This window comes from Morchella importuna (genome assembly GCF_003444635.1).
Source record: "Morchella importuna strain M04M26 chromosome Unknown Morimp01GS008, whole genome shotgun sequence".
NCBI classification, from domain to species: Eukaryota; Fungi; Ascomycota; class Pezizomycetes; order Pezizales; family Morchellaceae; genus Morchella; species Morchella importuna.
This window is the reverse complement of record NW_025763405.1, coordinates 1,159,266-1,180,504: the sequence shown is the minus strand read 5'-3', so window position 1 is coordinate 1,180,504 and position 21,239 is coordinate 1,159,266. Positions and strand designations below refer to the sequence as shown.

Below are 21,239 nucleotides of genomic sequence, written 5' to 3'. Positions count from 1 at the left end.
TTGCCAACGACTTTGTTGATACATTTCCCGGTAGACTTCACCTATCATTCAAACTGTTGACGTTATTCCATGCACTTCTACATCTGCATTGTGCGTCGGTGCAACGAATATGTCTACGAATTTACCTACGAGTTGGTATACGATATTGCCATTACCACAAACCATCAACATCTTTACTGACTATTATACCGACAACATTACCGATACTTTATCCCCCAAACAATTCGGCCATCTACGAGTATCCTGATGCAATTGCCGATGATATCAACAACACATTAACCTTTCCCTCAATAACAGCAACGACTTTACTGATGCTTTAACCAACGGTATATCCGATGACTTTCTCAAAACGTTTTACATTAATGAATACAGTCGATCATACATTTACATACACCATCACCAACAACATTAACTGAACGTTGATTTGCTTTTCAACAGGTTGAACGACTTTACCAACCACAATTCAGACGATATTGCTGATACATTTCCTTTGCGGCTCAATCATATGAACGATTTTACAGACAACTTTACTGATACATTGTTTTTTTCATTCGATAGAGTGAATGACTTTACCGACGACAATACCGATGATATTGCCGATACATTTCCTTTACGGCTCAATCATGTGAACGATTTTACAGATAACATTACTGATGCATTGCCCAACGGACTTCTTCTAGCTTTCTCGAAAAAACACTCAGTAATCAATCAACAAGTTTCTGAACGATTATGCCGACGACTTTATCAACGAGTTTCTAATGAAGAAGAAAAAACCCATAGCAATAAGACGGTCACTTTACCGACAACTTTACCAACAATTTTACTGACTACGTTTATTATTCGCCTCTCTAACATTTGTTCTCTTGGAACCTCGATGATTAAGTCTACGATTTTACCAACACATTTGCCAACAATATTGCATGCTACTGTCTTTGCCATTGCTACTAGTTTTAGAATCAAATCTAACTTTTTTTCGTAGGAACGATATTCATGATCCCTTTACCGACAAATTCGATGACACATTTTCCAACAAATCCCGCACCACCTGCTTTAGTAAAACCCTTCATAGCATACTTGTTAGCAACCCTACAATTATAATATCTTCCAACCGTTGTTTACCCGATCCGGAATAGTCTCCAATATTAGCCACATATAAACCTCCATACCTGCATATACAACACTTGCGTATTACCCATAACAACAACAACAACCAACACCTTCACATCTTGAACGGCGTCTCTGGAACCACGCTCTCTTCATTATTGGCATGCCTATTCATCGCCGCAAGCTTCACCTTCTTCTGCGCATTACTTAGTCTTCCAGGAGCACCCCTCTTCGCTGGAGTCAGCTGCCCATCACCCTCAGTGGCCGCAGCTTGGTTAATCAGCATCTTTGCCCTCTGAAAGCTAGTGCTTGCCCCTGGCACAGCCCTCGGCCGGGGCATCAGTTCCGGATGTCCAAGAAGCTTGCGGTAGCTCATTGGTTCAACATTATCAGACCCCATTAAGGGGGCGTAGCCCATAACCGGAACAAGTGAAGGGAGTTTGAGATCGGAGTTCAAATCAAGCACCTTACCCACAGGAACCTCTACGATCTCCTCGCCCGCCATCGGCTGTGTAGAGCTCATGGCTCCATGAAGATGGGGATACCTGCTCCTCGACGCAAGTCTACGGGTCGGCTGTGCACTTGTAGACGCTGGAACCTGGTAACTCGGAGTGTCCCATTCCATGTGCGGAACCTGGGAGTGCTGGGGCACCATGGGCGAGAGCCTTCCAACATTCTTTCTCGCCTTCAAAGAGCCCATGTAGCTATTCATGGGGGGAGGCCCCATCCTACGAGGCGGGGTGGAAATGGGGTCAGCAAAAACATCGTCAAGACCCGACAGCCGTGAAATGTCAAATCCATCCTCTTTTATATAGTCTGGGTTTGAGTAAACATCCTGGGCAGCAGACGTGGCGGTGCAGTACTTGTGAATGACTCTGAGTTGTTAGGCTGTGTGGGCATGAATGAAGACTGTGTCGAGTTCTGTGTGAACACAGATGACCGGGGCTGTGCACATAGGGGCATAGGCTCTGGTGCGTTCTGCTGGGTGGCTACACGAAGCAGTGGCTGTCCACAAGATGGCGGCGGCACCTGTGAAGAGCTCATGTCCTCCCATGGACGAACAGGCAAATAGGTATCATCACATTCACCGGTAGTAGTAGAGCTTCTAACCTCATCTGACTGGTTCTGGTTCATGACACCACTCATACTATCACCGATACGTGTCAGTACTGTCTGATAATATACGTGTTATCTTGAGTTGGGAGGGGATAAATACATCTCTTTCTGTATCGCATCTTGACTCCGAGTTCTCATTGTACTTTTCTTTGCCTTCTCCTTGGCCGGTGTCTTCTCTTTAACAGTCCCGGCTACCTTGCGAACATATGTCCTCTTGGGCTTCTCGGTCTCGCTCTTCTTCTTATTCAGCGAACCCTTGGGTCTTCCAGGTCCCCGTTTCTTTGGAGGCTCGGGCTCAACCCCAACCTCTTTGTCACTAAGCACTGCCTCTGTAGTCGTGACATCAGAAGCATTGGTGCGTTGAGACCCCGTACGAGCTGCTCGTGTACGAATGGCATTATTGTTCCCGACCTCTTTCTCTTTAGTCACAGAAGAATCAAAGCTAACCCTTCTAGTAGTAGGTATCAGTGGAACTGTTGAGGCCAGTACTGATGGCTGTGGTGGTGGTGGTGGTGGTGGTGGTGGTGGTGGCTTTGAATAGAAACTGGCATCATCATCATCATCATGGAAGTCAGCATCAGAATGCTCCCACATGGTTGGGGCCTCGTTATTCTCCTTGACCCTGGTCAGGAACTGATGGTATCGCTTTTCGTCATCCAACAGTATCTGCTGTTTTCCCTTACCTGGGAAGCGGTACCATACATCCTTCCCCTTCCATCTCTTGCGGAACTCTTCATAGTCGAGTGTGAATTGGTAATGGACGTGCTTTTTGTCCACCAGTACGGAGTAAATCTCAAGCGTCTTGACACCATAGGGGCAGCAGCGGAAGGAGGTTTTGGAGGTGGCAACATCACTTGCTTTCTTGGTAAGTTCAGACGATGTACAAGGTTATGTGCCGACGGGGACAGCGGTGCGGCATCATCATCCACACGGGGAGCACCGATAGTCATAACATTGGCAGGAACTCGCTCAAGTTGAGGTGCAGCAGCAGGTTGAGCCACGGAAACTGCAGCCCCAACAGGGATGGGTGGCCTAGCTGACACCGGCACCCCCACCGAAGATGTTGCGGCCTTAGTCACTGTGCCCACGCTAATTGAACCTTCAGCGGAGACATAAGAAGAAGAAGAGGTATCATCATCCTCTGCTGTAACACAGTCCTGGACCATTGGTTTCTTGCGTGGAGGCTTGCGGTGTACCGGTGGAGCTTCGTCAACTGTCTCCTTGTTGGCAGAACGTTTACCGGTGCTTGATGTCTTCTGTATGCTTGCTGCTGTTGCTGTAGCCCGCTGAGGGGCAATAGGTGCAGGAACCGCTGCCCTCGGTGCTTGTCTTGCTGGGGCAGCGGCAGGGCCAGATGCTTCCCTTGGTTCTGCTGTATCTATAGGGACAGCAGGCACATTTCTCGCAGTGGCTCTCTGTGCTGCTGTTCTCCGCCTGCCAACATAGTGGCCGGTGGTGGGAGGTCTTCCCTTCCTCACCGCACCACCGGCGAGGGTAATGTCTTTATTTTTTCTTCTGTTTTTATTACGTTCTTGTTGTTGGTCAGAGAGATTATGATTGCGAGACAGACGGAGTCACTATAGTTATACTTGGCAAGAGCGTTTCTGACTTTGTCGATGAGGTATTGGCGTGTTGCCTTACTTCGGACCGACTTCCACGCCGACCCAATAATAAACTGTACAGGCTTTGCAGCCAGTGCATCAGCAGCCATCTTTCTCCTTTTATTATATTCTTCCCGGTCTTCTTTATATGATCGAAAACCCATTTGTTCGATCAATGGGGCTTTGTTAGCAGTATCGAGGAGGTCCTCGATGGCCTTCTCGTCGTGGAGTGGAAAGTCCCCGATGGCTGACCCCTCGCTATCAGACCCGCTTGTGTCTTCAACAAGCCTCTCGCCAAATGACTGGCTCTTCTGCTGCTGCTGCTGCTTACTCTTTTCGTGCTGCCGCTCTCTCTCCTGCCTCTGCTGTTCCTCACGTCTCTTAATCTCCTTTTGCTCCTTCCATTGCTTGAATTCTTCCATGTCTAGCATTGTGTTTGGAGCAATAGGCTCTGTGATGTCTGCCATATTCCGCTGCATCTGTACCATCATGTCCATCAGTATATAACCATCTACCATTTACATGTAGCTGTCTTGATACAGATGCTCACCTTTGATAAACAGTGTGGTGTAATAGAAAAAAGGGACAGATAGATGTTTCTACGGTGGAATGGAGAGAAGATGGAGAAGGATATGTCCATACTATCTACCCCCACCCACCCTGGCTCATGCAATATGGCTCACCCGTAGATGTCGATCTGGCCTTCCACTCCGCCTATCGTGCATCCAAGATCTCACGTCCCGCCAATCTACCCCACCATCAACGTGTCATGTATTCTACATATTCACTTTATACTTATAAAAAAAAATTATACACACCAATCACGATTATGGCGGATGCAGCAAACCCAGCACCATGGGCACCGAGAGAGAGACGACTCTGCCACTGTGGGATGTACAGAGGAGTACCCCACCTTGTGACAAAAACCATCTGGTACAGACACAGGCAGCGGCAGGCATGGCTTGAGCGGCAAGCCACCCAGGAGGATATTCCGCCAGTAGATTTGGACTGGGAAGTAGTAAGTACATGTGGTCAAGGTGCATTTTCTACCTACATAATCCTGACCCTATACAGATTGATGCCTCCTATCCCGAGAGTGAGCCCATGCCATCAGGAACCCCCGTCTTTAATGATCAGGTATATGCGATACAACACATGTATAGTATGGTAGCTCAACCCACAACTCGATTAACTCTGTTCTGGTATAGGAAAACAGCCCAGAGCCAGCGGAGGCTACACCGGTCTTTGAGGATGCCTTATTTATAGAAGCTTCACCTGTGTTTCACGATCCCGGACGTATGGATTCACAGGATCCTTTTACAAACTACAACCTACAGCCCCGCCTCGGGCATGTGCAGCAGCAGGTACAGGTCCATGCCTCTCAAGAGCATCAACCTGAGCAGTCACCAAGCCAGGAAACTGTGAGAGGAGAGTCTGTTGTACCAGAGTCGGTGGTCTCAGAGAGAGAAGATACAATCAGTACATTGAACCACAGCTTCCACCACTCCACGGTTGGGCAAGAGGAGGGGCATGTGCCTTTAGATGAGGAGGCACCGCTGTTCCGTCAACGGACAGAATCGACTCAGTATGACCTAAACATGGCATACATCACCCCGGTTCCTACCAATACGGCAGGCCAGAAGGAGAATGATAATCCTAGCTCCTCTAGCAGCAGCGAGTCCAGTGCTCATGATATTCCTGATAACTCACCTCCTCCATCCATTCATGGCGATGTTGATGCTGATATAGATGCTGATAGAGATGACGACGTTGATGCACCCAGTGAGACTGATAATGAGATTGACGAGCGTATCCAGAGCCCAAGCTATTCCAATCCATACTATGAGGATGTCGAGGATGTCGAGGATGTGCCCAGCTCTGAGGACCCAGAGAGCAGTGGAGCAGAAGACGGTGTTGAGGATAACGATGACGATGACGATGACGATGACGAGGGCCCAGAAGTGCTGACAGAGTTCCCATACAGCATGATTCCGAACGTTGTTCTGGAACCTGCAATGATGAGACACCTCCGGCTGATGAAGGTCAGGATGGAAGGGAACGTGGCTCAGGACATACACATGAGGTACATCCAAGCTGTCCAGGCCTTTGACAACTCCGAGGTCTCAGTGACAGACGAGGCAACAGCGAAGAGAGAGCTCGGTGTGATTACAGAGATATACCACGTTCGGTATGACGTGTGTCGAAACAATTGCATCTGCTACGTTGCCTTTCCAAGGGCTGACAGATGCCACATATGCAATGCAGAAAGAAGGGATAGCAATGGAAAACCGTACCGTACGTTTGACTATATACCCCTAATCCACAGACTGCTGCTACTCTATACAGACACTGCGTACGTAAAGATTACGATGGAGTACAAGGAGTCTTTTGCAAACCAGGAGACGCCACAGAGCTCAGTGCGGGACTACTGGGATAGTCTTTTGTTCAAAATGGTCAAGAATAATAGAGGCTTGTGGACCGATAGCAGAGACGTCGGGTTCATATTCAGCACAGACGGCTTCTCCCTATTTAAGGCACACGCCTCTACTGCTGCCTCTTTTCAATTGAATCCATAGCTGACTCATGTGTTACAAATAATCAATAGATTGGGCAGTACGATGTCTGGCCCCTGCTGCTAATCAACTGCAACCTGCCGCCGTCTGAGAGGGTCCTGAAAAAAAACCTAATTCTGTGCGGCATAATACCAGGGCCTGGCAATCCCAAGGACCTGGGGTCCTTCTTGAAGCCAATGATTGATGAATTCCTCACACTGCAGGTGGGGGTAAAGGCTTGGGACGGGCTGCGAAAGGAGAGATTTATACTGCGCGCTAACATAGCCCTAGTGGCAGGAGATACGGTTGCAATGGCCAAATTGATGAAATGGACTGGTCCTAATAGCTTTCGGTACTGTCGCTTCTGTGCCATCTATGGTATCAGCGAGGGACACATATATTGTCCTCTGGAACCCCCACGTGACCGTAAGGACGCTCTGGGGGGGGAGGCTAGGCGCAAGGGGAGTAGGGTTCCAAAGAGGAATGCAAATTTCCCCGAAAAGTCGTGGGATGCAGAGAATCTCCCGATTTGGACCGACGCACAAGTGCGCGAAAACCAGAAAACGGTGGAGGAGACAATGGACCTGCAATGGGGCAAGATGATGGGGACCAATGGAGAGCCTGTCTTTAGCTCCCTCGTGTCGGTGGTGTACCCTTGGACGTTCACGCCGGACGTTATGCATCTGGTTGATGAAAACACGCCTAGGTTATACCTGGCGCAATGGATGGGGGTGTTCCGGGACAGGGAACTAGCGCTCCGCGCAAAGATGGCCCAGGCCGAGTTGATGCTTCGCAGGTTGGATCATCGCATGCCCAATCCGAGGGCATGAGCCAGTCACAAGTGGAGGTGCAGCAAGAGTCTCAATTTGATAGCCAGACAAACACACAGCAGGGTGGCTCTCAGAGCCAGACCCAGGGTGAGCGGAGGAAACGTCGCAAGGGCAGGCGGGGGTTAGCTTTAATGCTGATATAGAAGAGGACTACGTGGAGGATGCGTTTATCTTACCCAAAAGAATGTGGGACAGGATTGGGGAGGAAATTGCGGGCTCAAGGGCGTCGATACCAAGTGCGTTTGGCAAGGCATTCCGGGATATCAAGTACCACGCAAGCTACAAGGCTACAGAGCTGATGAACTTCATGCATCTGATATCCCCCATTGTGCTCAACCAACGGCTGCCTGCCGAGTACTATAGCCACTGCACCACTTTGTACTAGCCAGCGAGAAGGCCCGGCGGTACCAGCTGAGCATGGAGGACGTCGCTGAGATGGAGCGAGACATGGTTCAGGTTGTGACGGGGTATGAGCGTCTATACTATCAGTACAAGCTCTCCAAGATCCGTGGCTGCACCACGCAGGTGCATGGGCTGCTGCACCTGGGCATGGCCATGAAGGTCTGCGGCCCGAATCCGATATACCACCAGTACCCAATGGAGAGGACATGTGGAACGATCAAGGCAATGTGCCACAGCCGTTCGTCTGCTAATCGTAATCTTTCATTGCAGCTGCTTGAGCGGGAGAGGCTCAGGTACCTGCCTTTGATTGCTTTGGTAAGTATGCGAGAGTGTGAGAGCAGAGTGGCTGTGCTGTTGCTGTTACTGATGTGAACAGGTGCCGCCTGGCTTTAGTGAGACCGCCGAGAGACGTCTGTTTGGACTGGGAGAGAAGGACAAGGTTGCCTATCCAGCAGAGTACCCGGACTGCCTCTTGATGGGCCCCAAGATCTCCCGCCGGTTGAATCAGTACGAGCGGAACCACCTGAGGCAGTTCCACGCTGACGTGATAGGTGTGCCAGTGAGGTCGAGAGAGATTGTTGGGAATCCAATGCTGTTCAGCGGCATATTCAAGCTCTGGGGTAGGGCAGTTGCGGGAAGAGTTTTGAGCAATAGCAGCGAGCATGAGGTGGTAGGATCGGCCATCTCCAACCCAAAGCCTGGTGTCTGTTCGTCCCGCAGGGATGACTCCTGTGTCAGGTACATATTGACCGGCGATGGGGACAACGATGTCTCATACTTTGGCAAAGTAATGTTCTTCATGCCGTACGAGATACACAATGACGAGAGGCTTGAGGACGAGCCAGAGCGTTTCATGATGGCCTACATCCAGCGGTTGGAGGTGGGGAGGGTGAGGAAGCTCAAGTTGGCATACATAATCAACAGACAACAACGGGTCCTCAAGGAGTTTGTTGATCTGTCCGATGTACAGGAACTGATAGGTTGCATCAAGTCGCGCGGGAAGGAGTTTTTGGTGTCAAGGACGTCGTGCTTCTGGCCAAAGAAGGGTTTTGCTTGGTGGGAAGTTATTGACAACGAGGCGCTTTTTATTGGCGCTAACGTGCAGTAATGCACACTATTAACTAACTAGATACTAGCCGACATTTCAAAGTCGTGGGCAAAGTCGTGGGCAAAGTCGTGGGTAATGTTGTTGGTAAAGTTGTAGGTAAAGTTGTTCTGTGGTTTGGGTTGTGCGGGGGGTGATGGCGAAGGGTTAACCTATCGTAGCTAATGTTGTAGGTAAAGTTGTAGCCAAAGTGGTCGGGAAAGCCGTTCCCGCACTAAAATAAATGTGGGAGGGGTCTCGGGCAATATTATTGGCAAAGGTGTCTGTAAAATTGTGTGTTTAATCGTAGGTTTAATCGTTCATGTTCAAACAAAACGGATTGCAAAGAAAGTTGTAAAGTTGTCAACAAAGATATTTGTAAAATCGTTGGCATAGTCGTCGTGTATAAAATTTGATCGCTGAGGAAAGTTGTTGACAAAATCATTAGTAAAATCGTTGTATGTAGTTTAGTTGTTTGCCTGTATACTTGTCGGGAAAGCCGTCGGTATAAATCGTTTGTAAAATCGTTGACCTGATGGTAAACAATCCTCTTGTTTCCAGGCTTAATCGTTGGTTCATGGATTGGTATAATCGTAGGGAATGTCGTTTAGCGGATAGACGATATGGTTAAAGCATCAATTTAATCGTTGGTATATTCGTTGGTTATTTCGTTTACAGAATCTTATGTTTGGCTAAGTAATCACTAAAGTAGTTGGCGATGTAGTCAAGCAACTCGTTGACAGGAGGCCTGCGATTTGCAAAAGTGTTGGTAAACTCGTTGGCAAAGTCATAGGCAATATTGTTCCAACTATTGTGTGGTTTGGCTTTAATGTCAGTAAACTCGTTGTCAAAGACGTAAGCAATATCGTTCCATGTACTGTGCAGATTGGCTAAGTAATCACCAAACTCGTTGGCAAAGACATAGGCAATATTGTTCCCGGAACTGTGCGGTATGGCTTTAGTGTCAGTCAAGTCGTAGGCAATGTCGTTCCATGTACTGTGTGGTTTTGCTTTGGTGTCAGTAATCTCGTTGGTAAGGTCATAGGCGATGTTGTTCTGGGTACTGTGCGGTCTCGTAAAATCGTCGGTGATGTAATCAACTATTTCGTTCAATGTGGGGCCGGCGAGATGCAAACTCGTAGGCAATGTCGTTCCAGCTGTTCGTACTCCTTGGTTAAGGCATCGGCAAAGTCATTGGTAAACTCGTTCTTTCAAGTGCTGTGTTGTATGGCTTAATCGTCACTATCGTCGTATGTGTAATTGTTCCAGCTACTCGTGCTGTATGGTTAAAGCATCGGTATAGTCATCGGTAAAATCGTTCACAGAATACATGTGTGCTTTGGTGCTACAGCCTAACCGCACATGTAGCCATAGATATAATCTTAGATGTTACTACTACTATCATCATTATTATTATTATTATTATTATTATTATACAGAGTGGGCAATGAATGTCGTTAGCAATGTCGTTCCATTGGGGGCTTGGCAAAAGGAGACTGCGATGCATTATGGATGCATTATGCGATGCATTTTCGGATGCAATAGCCACCCGCTTACGGTGTGTTGCACGGACATGACGCGTAACGTAGCAGCACGATGCATTATGGATACATTATGCGATGCATTTCTTGGGGTGGTAGAGATAGTAAGGTAAATAACCTAAATTAGGTCCGCTTGCCCCTATGACCATGTCCACAAGAGGCGGAGAAATCTACTAGTGGTGGTCCATATATACATGTATGTATACACCCTCGCTCCCCACACACATATCTCACTATATACTGTCTGGACCATAATAATTCGAGCCCGAGCTCAATGAGCTAAAAGTTTGAGCTTAAAAAATAGAGGTGGCTTGGCTCATAAACAATAATATATCTTTATATATCTAATATACTTGTATACATACATGTATATATAAGAGTATATGATGTCGGGAAAAGTATTTCAGTAACCCTAATCCCACACCCAACGCCCTTATAGGCTCGAAAACACCGGAGTGGTAGTTACCCTTCGGACTGATTATTAGATTTTGTACCCTTCTATAGGACTAATATTGCTGAATACTACTTGTATTGCTGCTGCTGCTGTTGCTGCTTCATTGCAATTGTTTGATTATAATTCTGGTTATGGTTATTAATCATTATTATTATTATGCCAGAATCATAATCGAGCTTTTGGCGGGGTTTCTTATAGACCTCTATAAGAAAGTTGGGAACTTGAGATTAGACTCCACTAAAATATCGAGTGAGAAGCAGTGATTGCTCGTGTATGTATGTACAGCGAACGCTTGCTATAACGGTACTTTCTATAAGGGTAATCTCTCTATAACGGTAGCATTTCTCGGTCCTTTTTGCCTGGCTTTCAGCACCAGCACCTCCTATATAAGGGTAATCTCTCTATAACGGTACCAAATTCCGGTCCCGAGCGTACCGTTATAGCAAGCTTTCGCTGTACTCACTCTAAACTGCCAAGAGATTGATTGATTGATAATTTATTAAATCTGCCAAGAGAAAAAAGAAGTATGATGGTGCTGTATTCACATGAGATGTCTAGGATTAGAATGGAATCACCAATAGAAGAAGGTAAATCTTTATCCTTTTTACTAGAATCACGTAATCGGTCACGCACTTATGCTGGCTGTGAATCATTTATTGCGCCGAAACTTATGAAGGTATCAGGATATCTAGCTGGGTGATCAACTGAGCAGGTATTACGCGAAGAGAAAGTTAATTAGCCAGATATATATTAGAGCCTGACGAGGATGCGGGGTATTTGATACAGATACATAAGAATATACGAGCGTCACGACGCAGAACGGAGACCCACCTGTAAGAATTTATGACTCTACTAAGCAGGATCATTTCTAATGGATGGTATTACCTATTACTCTTAATTACACTGTATTTGTTTTATAGTTTAGGGGTTGTATATCACAAGCAGGAAAGTGGGGCTTTGGTTCTTGTTCAATTCTCTGACATGAACTGGGACGGGGAGAAATCGGGAAAGAAATACGCGTAGCCGTGAATTTGCCTCTGTTTATGTCTAGAAGGTGATTGGTAAAAATCTTAGATGTTTAATGATAGATTGTCCTCGTGTAATTCACTTAATGCAATATCACGCAGGAGATATCATTTGGCACATGACTCTAAGCCTTTGGATGATATCTATTTCACCCGAATAACGTATCTAAAGTGTCAAACGCTTACTCACAGGTCTTTACCAGTTCATCTTGAGCTTTGACTCCATCTCAGCATGGAAACCAGGCAGTTCTTCGGTATTGTCGGTCCCTATGATGGGTGTTGGAGTTAGCTTTGCCGAAAGAGAAAGGCAGCTCAGTGGAACATTGATCGCTTGAGAATGGCAAAATGGGGTGATGCTTTATTTTATGCTTACCCTTGTAGACATCCTCCCATTCGATAGTTGTGTCCTTCCCCTTCAGAATATCGAGGTGGAAGTTGCTAGGTCCGCCCAGTTGAGCCGGTCTCCAGTCCTGTTCTCAGAAGTTTATTAGCATCCTTATCTTTTTACCCACCACTAGTCCATTATCTCATATTCAGATAATGGCCATCTAACCCCCCGCAAATTTCCAGGAAGCCCAAGGAGACTAACCGATCCGCTAATCTTCATCTCCATACCCCTCCTGATCGGCTCTTGCGCACCGTATACCCTCATCAGACTTTCCATCTTCAAAGCCTGCTGAGTTTCATCCCAGTTCTTCAGTCTAGCCTCCAGAGGATGCTTTCCGTTCACTTCGGCAGATACAGACTGCAATCCGTTCCTCATCGGGTCAGGGATTGAACGGACACTGGGAGCTCCATTTGTGGTAGAGATCTGAACGGCATGCTTTGGGGCAGGGATTATGCGAAGAGACTATACTACTATTAGCTCGCGTGATATAAGAGGAGCATGACGGAAAGGGGTTTAATACCATTTTATTACTGTTTGTGGTGCAGAATTTAGAGATGGAGGGGTGATGTTGAAGTTGTGGGGAGTCTTAGACGAGGATAACGATAGCTGGCGCAGCTTGTTGCCAAGTCCAAGTCGAGCCATCTTATCTGATAAGATCTAGTTAAGCACAGAATATGTAGGTACATATCCACCACAAGGATTTAAAAGTTAAATAACCATCTTAAGCTATATAGTTCGGTGCTAAATCAGAGAAGGGTGTTTTAAAAAGGCTTCGGGCCCCGGACAACGGCATGTACTCTATTTGGTAGAATATTGTAGATGCTTGTCTGGCTGGACTGATCATGGCCAGCAGGAAGGAACAGGGAATTCGAAGTCTACAATCATCCTAGTTGAGGTTTCCAACTGAAGCACTTCGGTGTCCCCTACCGGCGCCACCGGTAATGAAGAGCCGTACATGATCCAATCAGGGGTCGGCCCAGATTGAAACGCGGCTATAACGACAAACCCCAGCCACAGGTACCCCTCAACCCATGAGTGATGGGATATGATTAAATCCGTTTGTTCAAGCTCGTCTATATACATGTGTGTGTAGTTGTAGTATGGTATTATTACATGGAGAACAAGTACCAGGATGAGGCATGGAAAAAGAAAAGAAAAACAAATTTATGGCAATAGCTAGCAGCGCATCCCGCAGGCTGAGAAACCGTTAAGGAGCTTGAAACCAAGCTAGAGTGCGCCAGAGAGATTATTCGTAAACAAATAGAAGGCGCGCGCGTGTATAAACCTACGCAACGGCTTTCTATTAATCTGGTTTAATATGTTATATACGTGCGTATGTGGTGATCGCTCGTAGACCTTATGTATGTCAAGAAGATACTTAAACCCTGGACAAGCCAAATTACATGTAGTGTCACATGCCTCAACAACGTGCTCCACTCGACATAGATATTCGGCTTTCGAGCTATGTTAGGAAGAGATGCTTTCTGCTACTAGGCACGGGGATGGCGGGGAGAGGGGGAGATGTCCCGCAGATATAGAAGTGTACTCATGGACCAAACTATAGCTCTATAATATCAATAGTTATATTATAATTATTTTGAAGAGTTAAAACATCCTTGCTTAAGATCTTGTGCACAGGGACGCTGATCAAAAGGAAATTCAATTTCGAGTTAAGGAGAGTAAGACCAGGAATTCGAAACCTGGGCCGGCTTTCACTTGGATCAAACCCTAACTTCAACCATCTTCATCTGCACAAGATAATTAATATTATAGATTATGATGTACGTATTGTTCTTTGATGGCTATTTGTATTGTATGTATGGTATTAAGACCTTTTGATGTCTATTATTATTGATGTATACATGTATTCGACTTGCGAGCAGATATGTGGCTTATTGACATGACGTCTATACCTTCAGTACGTACAAAACTATCTTTAAAATACTCCGTACCTTCCTTCTTCCACTTGTTTTAATTAATCTTATGCCATTAAAGCACCTAAATACTGACATGTGCATGTATACATAGGTATATTACTACAGTACCATTACACCGGATTTGAAGCCAAAATCCACGAGTTAATGTATAGCCCCCCTCTATTTCATGAACTAGGGATAGTATCGAACTACATGTAGGTTTAATCTACTTTGAACTTATCTAGTGACCACCTACTACATCTAGAACCACCTTGCCCCCCCCAAAACGCATGGACCGTCAACAGAAGGACTGACTAGGATAGAGTATTGGACCTCTGACCGAATCTCATGGGCGAGACAAGGTCAATTTTCAAGCCAGGATCAGCCTATTCGATGCGCTGGTGACCGAAAGGCCCAGCTACTGGACCAGTCACAGCCGTAGGGAAAAGTTAATTTACATCCTGGATGCATAAAAAAAAAGGTGTCTGTATTGATCCCAGAATCACGGCGCTATCGGTACCATCGCAACCTAGGGCCTGCTTGAGGGCACAAGACGCTCACTAATGATTTGTTTAACCAGAACTCATGAGAAATATCTATTAAATGCGAAATATTTAAAGAGGACGGATTGCCCTTCATGTCTTATATCAAATCACTAGAAATCAGCAGAAGAACCTCTCGAAACACATACTAGACTCGATATACAATATTGGATTTTTGGCAATGAAGTTCTCTACAGCTTCTATCAGCGTTATTATATCCGCAGTTGTTGCAGACGCAGCTTATACAGTTCTCCAGGAGAGCTACACTCCGGCCAATTTTTTCTCCAAGTTTGACTTTTACACTGTGGGTATTTCCGATATCATATATAGACATTAATAAGTTGCTCGACTTTGTGATAAGAGACTGACATATAATTTCGCTTCATTAGGGCGCCGATCCTACAAATGGCTTTGTCAAATATATCGACCAGGCCAGCGCCCAGTCCCAAGGTATTATCAAAACGAACACCGACAATGTCTATGTTGGTGTCGATTATACAAATAGCGCACCAAATGGACGGAATAGTGTAAGACTAGAAAGCAAGGCCAGGTTCCAGCGTGGTCTTATTGTTTTGGATCTTGCACACATGCCTGGTAGTATCTGTGGAACATGGCCAGCATTGTGAGTAGAATTTGCGATGGAATTGTACTTGAAAATAAAACATATTACTGACGAGTCTTCTTTTCGTAGCTGGACCCTTGGTGATAACTGGCCGAACAATGGGGAGATTGACATCATCGAAGGTGTAAATTTAAACACCCAAAATGCAATGGCACTTCATACCAGCGATGGCTGTTCTATCAACGGAAGCGGGCAGTCTGGAACTTTGATTTCAAATAATTGTTACGTCTACGCCGCGAACCAGTCTACCAACCAAGGCTGTGGTATTCAGGTAAGCTATTCTACTTAATATTTGTATTTCTTTATGTACTAACCGCTATCTTGGATAGGATACTCGTACCTCATCTTATGGAACTGGATTCAACAATATTGGTGGTGGTGTTTACGCTACTGAATGGAACTCGGATTTTATTAAGATTTGGTTTTTTCCACGCAATGCCATCCCGGCCAACGTTTTGAGTACAACTCCAGAACCCACCGGTTGGGGAACACCTGTTGCCGTCTTTCAAGGTTCATGCGATATTAATTCCAAGTTCATTTCCCACAAGATTATTTTTGACATAACCTTCTGTGGAGATTGGGCTGGCAATGTTTGGGGTAGCTCAGGATGGTAAGTTCGATATCTTCCTATCAGCCAATTATTTGATTTCGAACTGACAATGAGTTTAAGTCCCACATCAATGACATGCAACGATTATGTCGCTAACACTCCGGCTGCCTTTACTCAAACATATTGGCAAATAAACAGTTTGAAGGTTTATAGCTCCTAGTGTGGCTCTGAAGTTGCTATGAGGTCTGGATCCGAGCATTGATGGCTCAAAGGTCAAATTTCATTTGTTTGTTTGTTTATATTTTTTTTGAACTCTAAGCCGATTTTATGTATTTCTACTAGATTATATATGCACGAATTGAATTCGAATATCCATTCTCGTCATAACTGAAATGTAACCATCTAGACATGGTTTGATCATGTACATGTACCCACATGTACTCCCAGTTACAATTGGACCGGACTGCTTTTAAACCCTAAACCATATACCATGTAGCTTAAGACCCAAGCCTATACCACTAACTCTGTATAAAGCGATGACAGCTGCAGATGCCGAAAATATGGTCCTTGTAAATGTCCCTGCTGTTTGGGCATGCAATTAATGAATTAAACAAAAAAAAATCCCTGCTGTTTGTTACAGCCGAAAAAAGCATGTAGTACATACATGTACGTACTTGCATGTGTAAACAAGCTAGGCTAGCTCTTGGCACTATTGATTATGGGCGTTTGGGAATTAAGGGCCTAAACTTAGAGGTTAACAGGGGTAAACTCAGTATAACTTATATACATATTACTGAAAACGCCGTTGAGGAAAGTTGACATGTATATATATATATATTTGGCATGCCACTTAAGCTTTTCAATGCGGTTTTGAGATCGAGAGATTTGAAGAGCTATGTACATAGTACCTTTCCACGCCTAGGATGCAGTTTGATGTCGAGTACATATTGCAATTATTAGGAAGCGGAATTCGCGAATCAACGGAGGAAACATATATATAGCTAAAAGGCGAGCGGGATCATAACGTGATCGAAAGAGATAATTAATTGTAGTATAGATTCTCGAATTATAGGCATCGCGATCGGTTTATTGCTCGAGTTATTCACGTTTACATCAGCCCGTCGAGAAGGATAATTAAATTTCGTAAACCCAGTGCAACACACATCTCTACCAAATCACCATGGAAACGGTACTTTACACATTTGTATTTGGCAGACCTTTGTCCGTTGATACTTAATTAACGTAGTTTCTGTACTGTTCTTCCTTCGGATGGGCCCTTAGGCGTTGTGTAACCTTAAATTGAGAACGTGCATATATGCCCTTTATGTATGTACTTAATTAGGTTATTATCGTTTATATAAATTGCATATTGTACCTGCGTATATAGACATATGTGCATACATGCATATGCGCACGTATAGGAATGTTCAGATTGTGTGGTTCGTCATACCTTATAAGCTATACTTGTATTATCAGTAGCTTTGCAATTTGGATCTTCGTACGATATCTTCAATGTTCTGAAAGTTTTATATATATAACGACCCGGTCATATATGATCATTGTACTACACTGCGCCATTTCTGCATGTATATATATGTAGGTCAACATATAATGACCCATGCATTAACCCCACAGGACCTCATGATATATCAGGTAAAAGAGAAAGATGTGTATTGGTGGCCAACAGAGCAAGTTTATATATTTACAGGTATGTAATGCATGGCCACATACTCGGTCTGTAGTGGTTGTATTGATCACCCTGCCTGGCCTGATCATGATCATGACGAGGTTTCATGGGCCACCAATGTAGACCGGCGGTATTCCAAGGAACTGGGTCCTGTTTAGTCTGTGCCCGGCCGGCCTGTCATACATGAATGTTTTTTTACAGCCCTTATAAACCTTTTCTCTGTTTTAACATGTGTTAGAAGAATAGCCGGGATAGTGGCATATAATAGGTACATGTATGGGTTGTTCCTTGGTAATAGTGGTAGGGACGTCGCGTCTAGCTCGTTGTTGGTCAAACTATCCCAGGTGTTTTTTTTTAAAAAAAAAAAAATCATGTTCAATTTGATTCTGGGTACAAATGATCGCATTTTACAAGCAGGCAAGGTATATAAATTCACTCATAGTCGACTATGATCGATCATGTGAATGAGTAAAATTGTTTGACTATAATATATCTACCTAAAACCATTCGCATCTGGAACGAGTATTAGCTGAGGACATGTACATGCTCGAAGAACTGGCCTGGCCGGCCTAATATCAGTACATGTACTATAATACTATAATATACTTGAGCACTACATGTATAATACTATATGTACTTAAACACAACATGTATCTTTACTAAACTATTGTAGGTGAAAGCCATGCAAGCCTTCTTACAATACCTACATGTACATGTACATACATATGCCAGTGGCTGGTTTAATTAACGACGTGTAGGTAACATATATGTAGTACCTACATAAATGTTTCGGTATGAAACATCAGTCGGCCGCGGCCGGTCAGCTGGTTCATGAGTACATGTAGTAAATTAAAACGCTCGTACATTATAGTTTATATATACTAATTACTCTAGTAGGAGTGGAAGTGCATCAATTTTGACGTTTCCCATACAAAAAGTTGCGAGATACACATTACTTGATGCAATAACCGCATTACTTTGTGTTAAAGGCATTCATGTCCCATTACCGACACTTTACCGACACCTTTACTGATGTATTTACTTGTTAAAGGCATGTTAAAGGCAATAAAATACGACTTTACTGACTGTTTCCGGGGTTTCCTGTTTTCCGCTGGAAAATTAATGTTTTCTAATGAAGCCTATCCTCTAGATCTCGAGATCGTTGAGTCCCCAAATAGAATATTTCGATGGGGTCATCAAATGGTATCTGGCATCAATGGACTTGTCAGTTGGGGAATACAATTTCATTTTGGTGGATCCATTGTTTGGCATATACATGTAGGCAATTCTGGCTGGATGGTCCTGGTATAATCGTAGGATGCCCGATGATGAATCGTTTCATTGGCGATGGCCTTCGTCAATCATGTGAAGCATCACCGGTGGCCAAAACTTATCCCCCCCTCTGTATACGCCCAAAATGAGTGACAGAAGCGTGGCAGGTAAAGGTGTCAGTAAAGTCGTCGGTAATATCATTAAAAAGACGTCTGTAAAGTCATCCAATTTCCCTTAAAACGACTTTCCCTCTACCAAAATATTGACATTACCCACGTAAATCAAAGCTCGAAAAACGACTTTACCGACAACTTTACTGAATATTCTAGGTACACATTTCCACTCCCCCTAGAGTTAGTTAAAGCTAGGATAAATTCAAGAGGCATATATATTCCATCCAAGCCCTAACGAGTACTGCAGAGATTGGGTATCTTTACTTATCTTTATCTTTTTATTCATGATCAGAGAACAGAAATATTTTATGGCTTCTGTTCAAAGTTGTGCAATTTATCCCTAGATATGGGCAAAGACTCAAATATTGTGCCCAAATTGCTGTTAAGTTAATACCTAGATTGCGCAACATTTCTATATCGTCGGAAAAAAGCAGTTACTTTCCGAGTAATTAAAACAAAATATAGCCTGAAAGTACCGGTATGTAAATCTACATTGTGGAAACGAGAAGATACCTATCAATATGCCGAGTGAGATATTGTGATTGGGTCACAGGTCATGTCCCGCTTAATCATAAAATGTGTCTCTACATGTGCCGCAAAACTCGAAAAGTTGGCCATCTCCGGCCAGGGATTATCTCCTTGACGATTGGTTGAAGGGTGTAGATCAGGTCCACTTATAGTAGTTTTGATCTCATTATATGCACAGCCAATTTTTCGAGTTATAGCGGTGTTAGTCGTGAGTCGGCTATAGGCGGTCTGTATGTAGCTACATGTATGTTTACTAATCAGACGGTACATGTCTTCAGTCGAATACCTTAAGTCCTCGCAACATGCATGTAATAAACTTAAGATCATCATATCATATTATCATATATGATCGAACTTCTAGTTTTGCCAGAATTAAATAAATTATTCGTCTAGTCTCGCTACGGAATCCAGATACCCTGATTGTGCCCGTCTCAAGTACAGGATCCTGATTGGTTTTTTGCGGGTTTAAGAGTACATGTATACATGTAAGTAAATGTATGTATATACTGTCGGCCGAGAAAATTACCAGTAAAGCTGTATACATGTATGAATCCAGATAGGTACATTTAGTATTGCAATATTGGTTTGTACAACAATAATATTGTGGTCTATACATGGCATATAGCGGCAGATTATATATATATACAGGGCTTATAAAAACCTAGCTGGCAAATGGCCTCATAGCCCGCTCGGTTATATCTCCTCACGCCGATGACTAGCTATATAACCTAGAAGAAAATATTCGCTCGCCGAAAAGGGTCTCTATTATATGCCTGGTACACAAGGGTACTTTATTAGACTTAAGTTTTTATGAAAGCTAGTGGGAAATTAAAGATCTGAGTGAACCCCGCAAAAATTCAATACCAAGGCACCACCGTGCTCTGACTTTGATCCCCGGGGACCTTAATTAACAAGCATTAGCTTAGCCATCATGCAGGTCCGTAACGTGATAACACTAATACCGATCCCGTTTTTTATAGGTCATATGGACCTTTCCCCTCATTTTCAATATCCCTGGTGTATTCAGGTACGGACCGACATCCGGTTAATCTTTACCAGGTGATTTCCGCAGGGAATGTAGTGATACATGTGTACCTACATGATTGCAGTGTGCCTACCTACTCGGAAGTGCAGCCAAAAGAGCAGTGTACAACAGCGGTCGTCTCCAATATGTCGGACCGTTCATCAAATGCTCCACATTCATCTGCTTGAACAAAGATAGCATATATAGTAACCATGCACATGGAAGCCGCGGCAATAGCGGCCAGTCAGATGAGATTCCCCAGTGACTTCGATCACACTTGAGAAAAGATGTGGCCCCAGAGAGAGCGTAACACCATACATGCGAGTTACTCCGAAGAAACTCCGAAGAAATTCAGATGAGGGGGACTTGCCTGCCTCTTGTGAGACTCGCTCATCCTAACACGCTAGTAAAAATTCTTAAGATCAATATAATATCTGCAACCTGTGGCCTTATCTCCCACAGATCTGGCATATAACTCCTTAGTATATATATGAGACATTCTTGTATCCCGAAATTTTCAGGAATCCCCAACGTACGCGAACTAAGAATCCCTGTGCCGATCAAAAAAGGAAAGTCAAAATGTCAAAAGTACATGCATCCATGTACGTACCACCTAACTTCCTAAACGCGTGCTTGAGTACCTCTACCAGCGCAAATAATGCATCCATCGATGCATTACCCATACAAACGGCACGCGTTAATGCATCACTTGATGCATTTATCCGTCGCGGGCTCTGTAAACTCGTCCAATTGATGCATTGTCCAACGCCTTTACCGATGACTTACACCACTTTCCGTAGCAGTAACTTGTAACTTCCCTTTACGTCG

At 44.5% G+C, this 21,239-nt stretch overlaps 5 protein-coding genes across 5 annotated transcripts; 3 read left to right on the top strand and 2 right to left on the bottom strand.

Moving 5' to 3' along the window:
- Positions 1-1,911: 1,911 nt before the first annotated feature.
- Positions 1,912-4,252, bottom strand: LAJ45_03778 (uncharacterized protein; the record flags this gene model as incomplete). Its single annotated transcript, XM_046113362.1, has 4 exons — positions 1,912-2,251; positions 2,321-3,077; positions 3,161-3,721; positions 4,153-4,252. 4 exons carry the CDS (start codon positions 4,250-4,252, stop codon positions 1,912-1,914), a joined length of 1,758 nt encoding a protein of 585 aa, XP_045973655.1.
- A 1,554-nt stretch (positions 4,253-5,806) lies between these two features.
- On the top strand, positions 5,807-7,588 carry LAJ45_03777 (uncharacterized protein; the record flags this gene model as incomplete). The annotated part of the gene is made up of 5 exons (XM_046113361.1): positions 5,807-6,009; positions 6,148-6,313; positions 6,427-7,059; positions 7,119-7,290; positions 7,347-7,588. 5 exons carry the CDS (start codon positions 5,807-5,809, stop codon positions 7,586-7,588), a joined length of 1,416 nt encoding a protein of 471 aa, XP_045973654.1.
- Positions 7,589-7,620: 32 nt separating this feature from the next.
- Positions 7,621-8,713, top strand: LAJ45_03776 (uncharacterized protein; the record flags this gene model as incomplete). The annotated part of the gene is made up of 2 exons (XM_046113360.1): positions 7,621-7,920; positions 7,982-8,713. 2 exons carry the CDS (start codon positions 7,621-7,623, stop codon positions 8,711-8,713), a joined length of 1,032 nt encoding a protein of 343 aa, XP_045973653.1.
- Positions 8,714-11,905: 3,192 nt separating this feature from the next.
- LAJ45_03775 (uncharacterized protein) lies at positions 11,906-12,620 on the bottom strand (the record flags this gene model as incomplete). Its single annotated transcript, XM_046113359.1, has 4 exons — positions 11,906-11,976; positions 12,083-12,179; positions 12,299-12,559; positions 12,618-12,620. 4 exons carry the CDS (start codon positions 12,618-12,620, stop codon positions 11,906-11,908), a joined length of 432 nt encoding a protein of 143 aa, XP_045973652.1.
- A 2,116-nt stretch (positions 12,621-14,736) lies between these two features.
- Positions 14,737-15,947, top strand: LAJ45_03774 (uncharacterized protein; the record flags this gene model as incomplete). Its single annotated transcript, XM_046113358.1, has 5 exons — positions 14,737-14,859; positions 14,945-15,177; positions 15,247-15,448; positions 15,507-15,787; positions 15,848-15,947. 5 exons carry the CDS (start codon positions 14,737-14,739, stop codon positions 15,945-15,947), a joined length of 939 nt encoding a protein of 312 aa, XP_045973651.1.
- Positions 15,948-21,239: the final 5,292 nt, after the last annotated feature.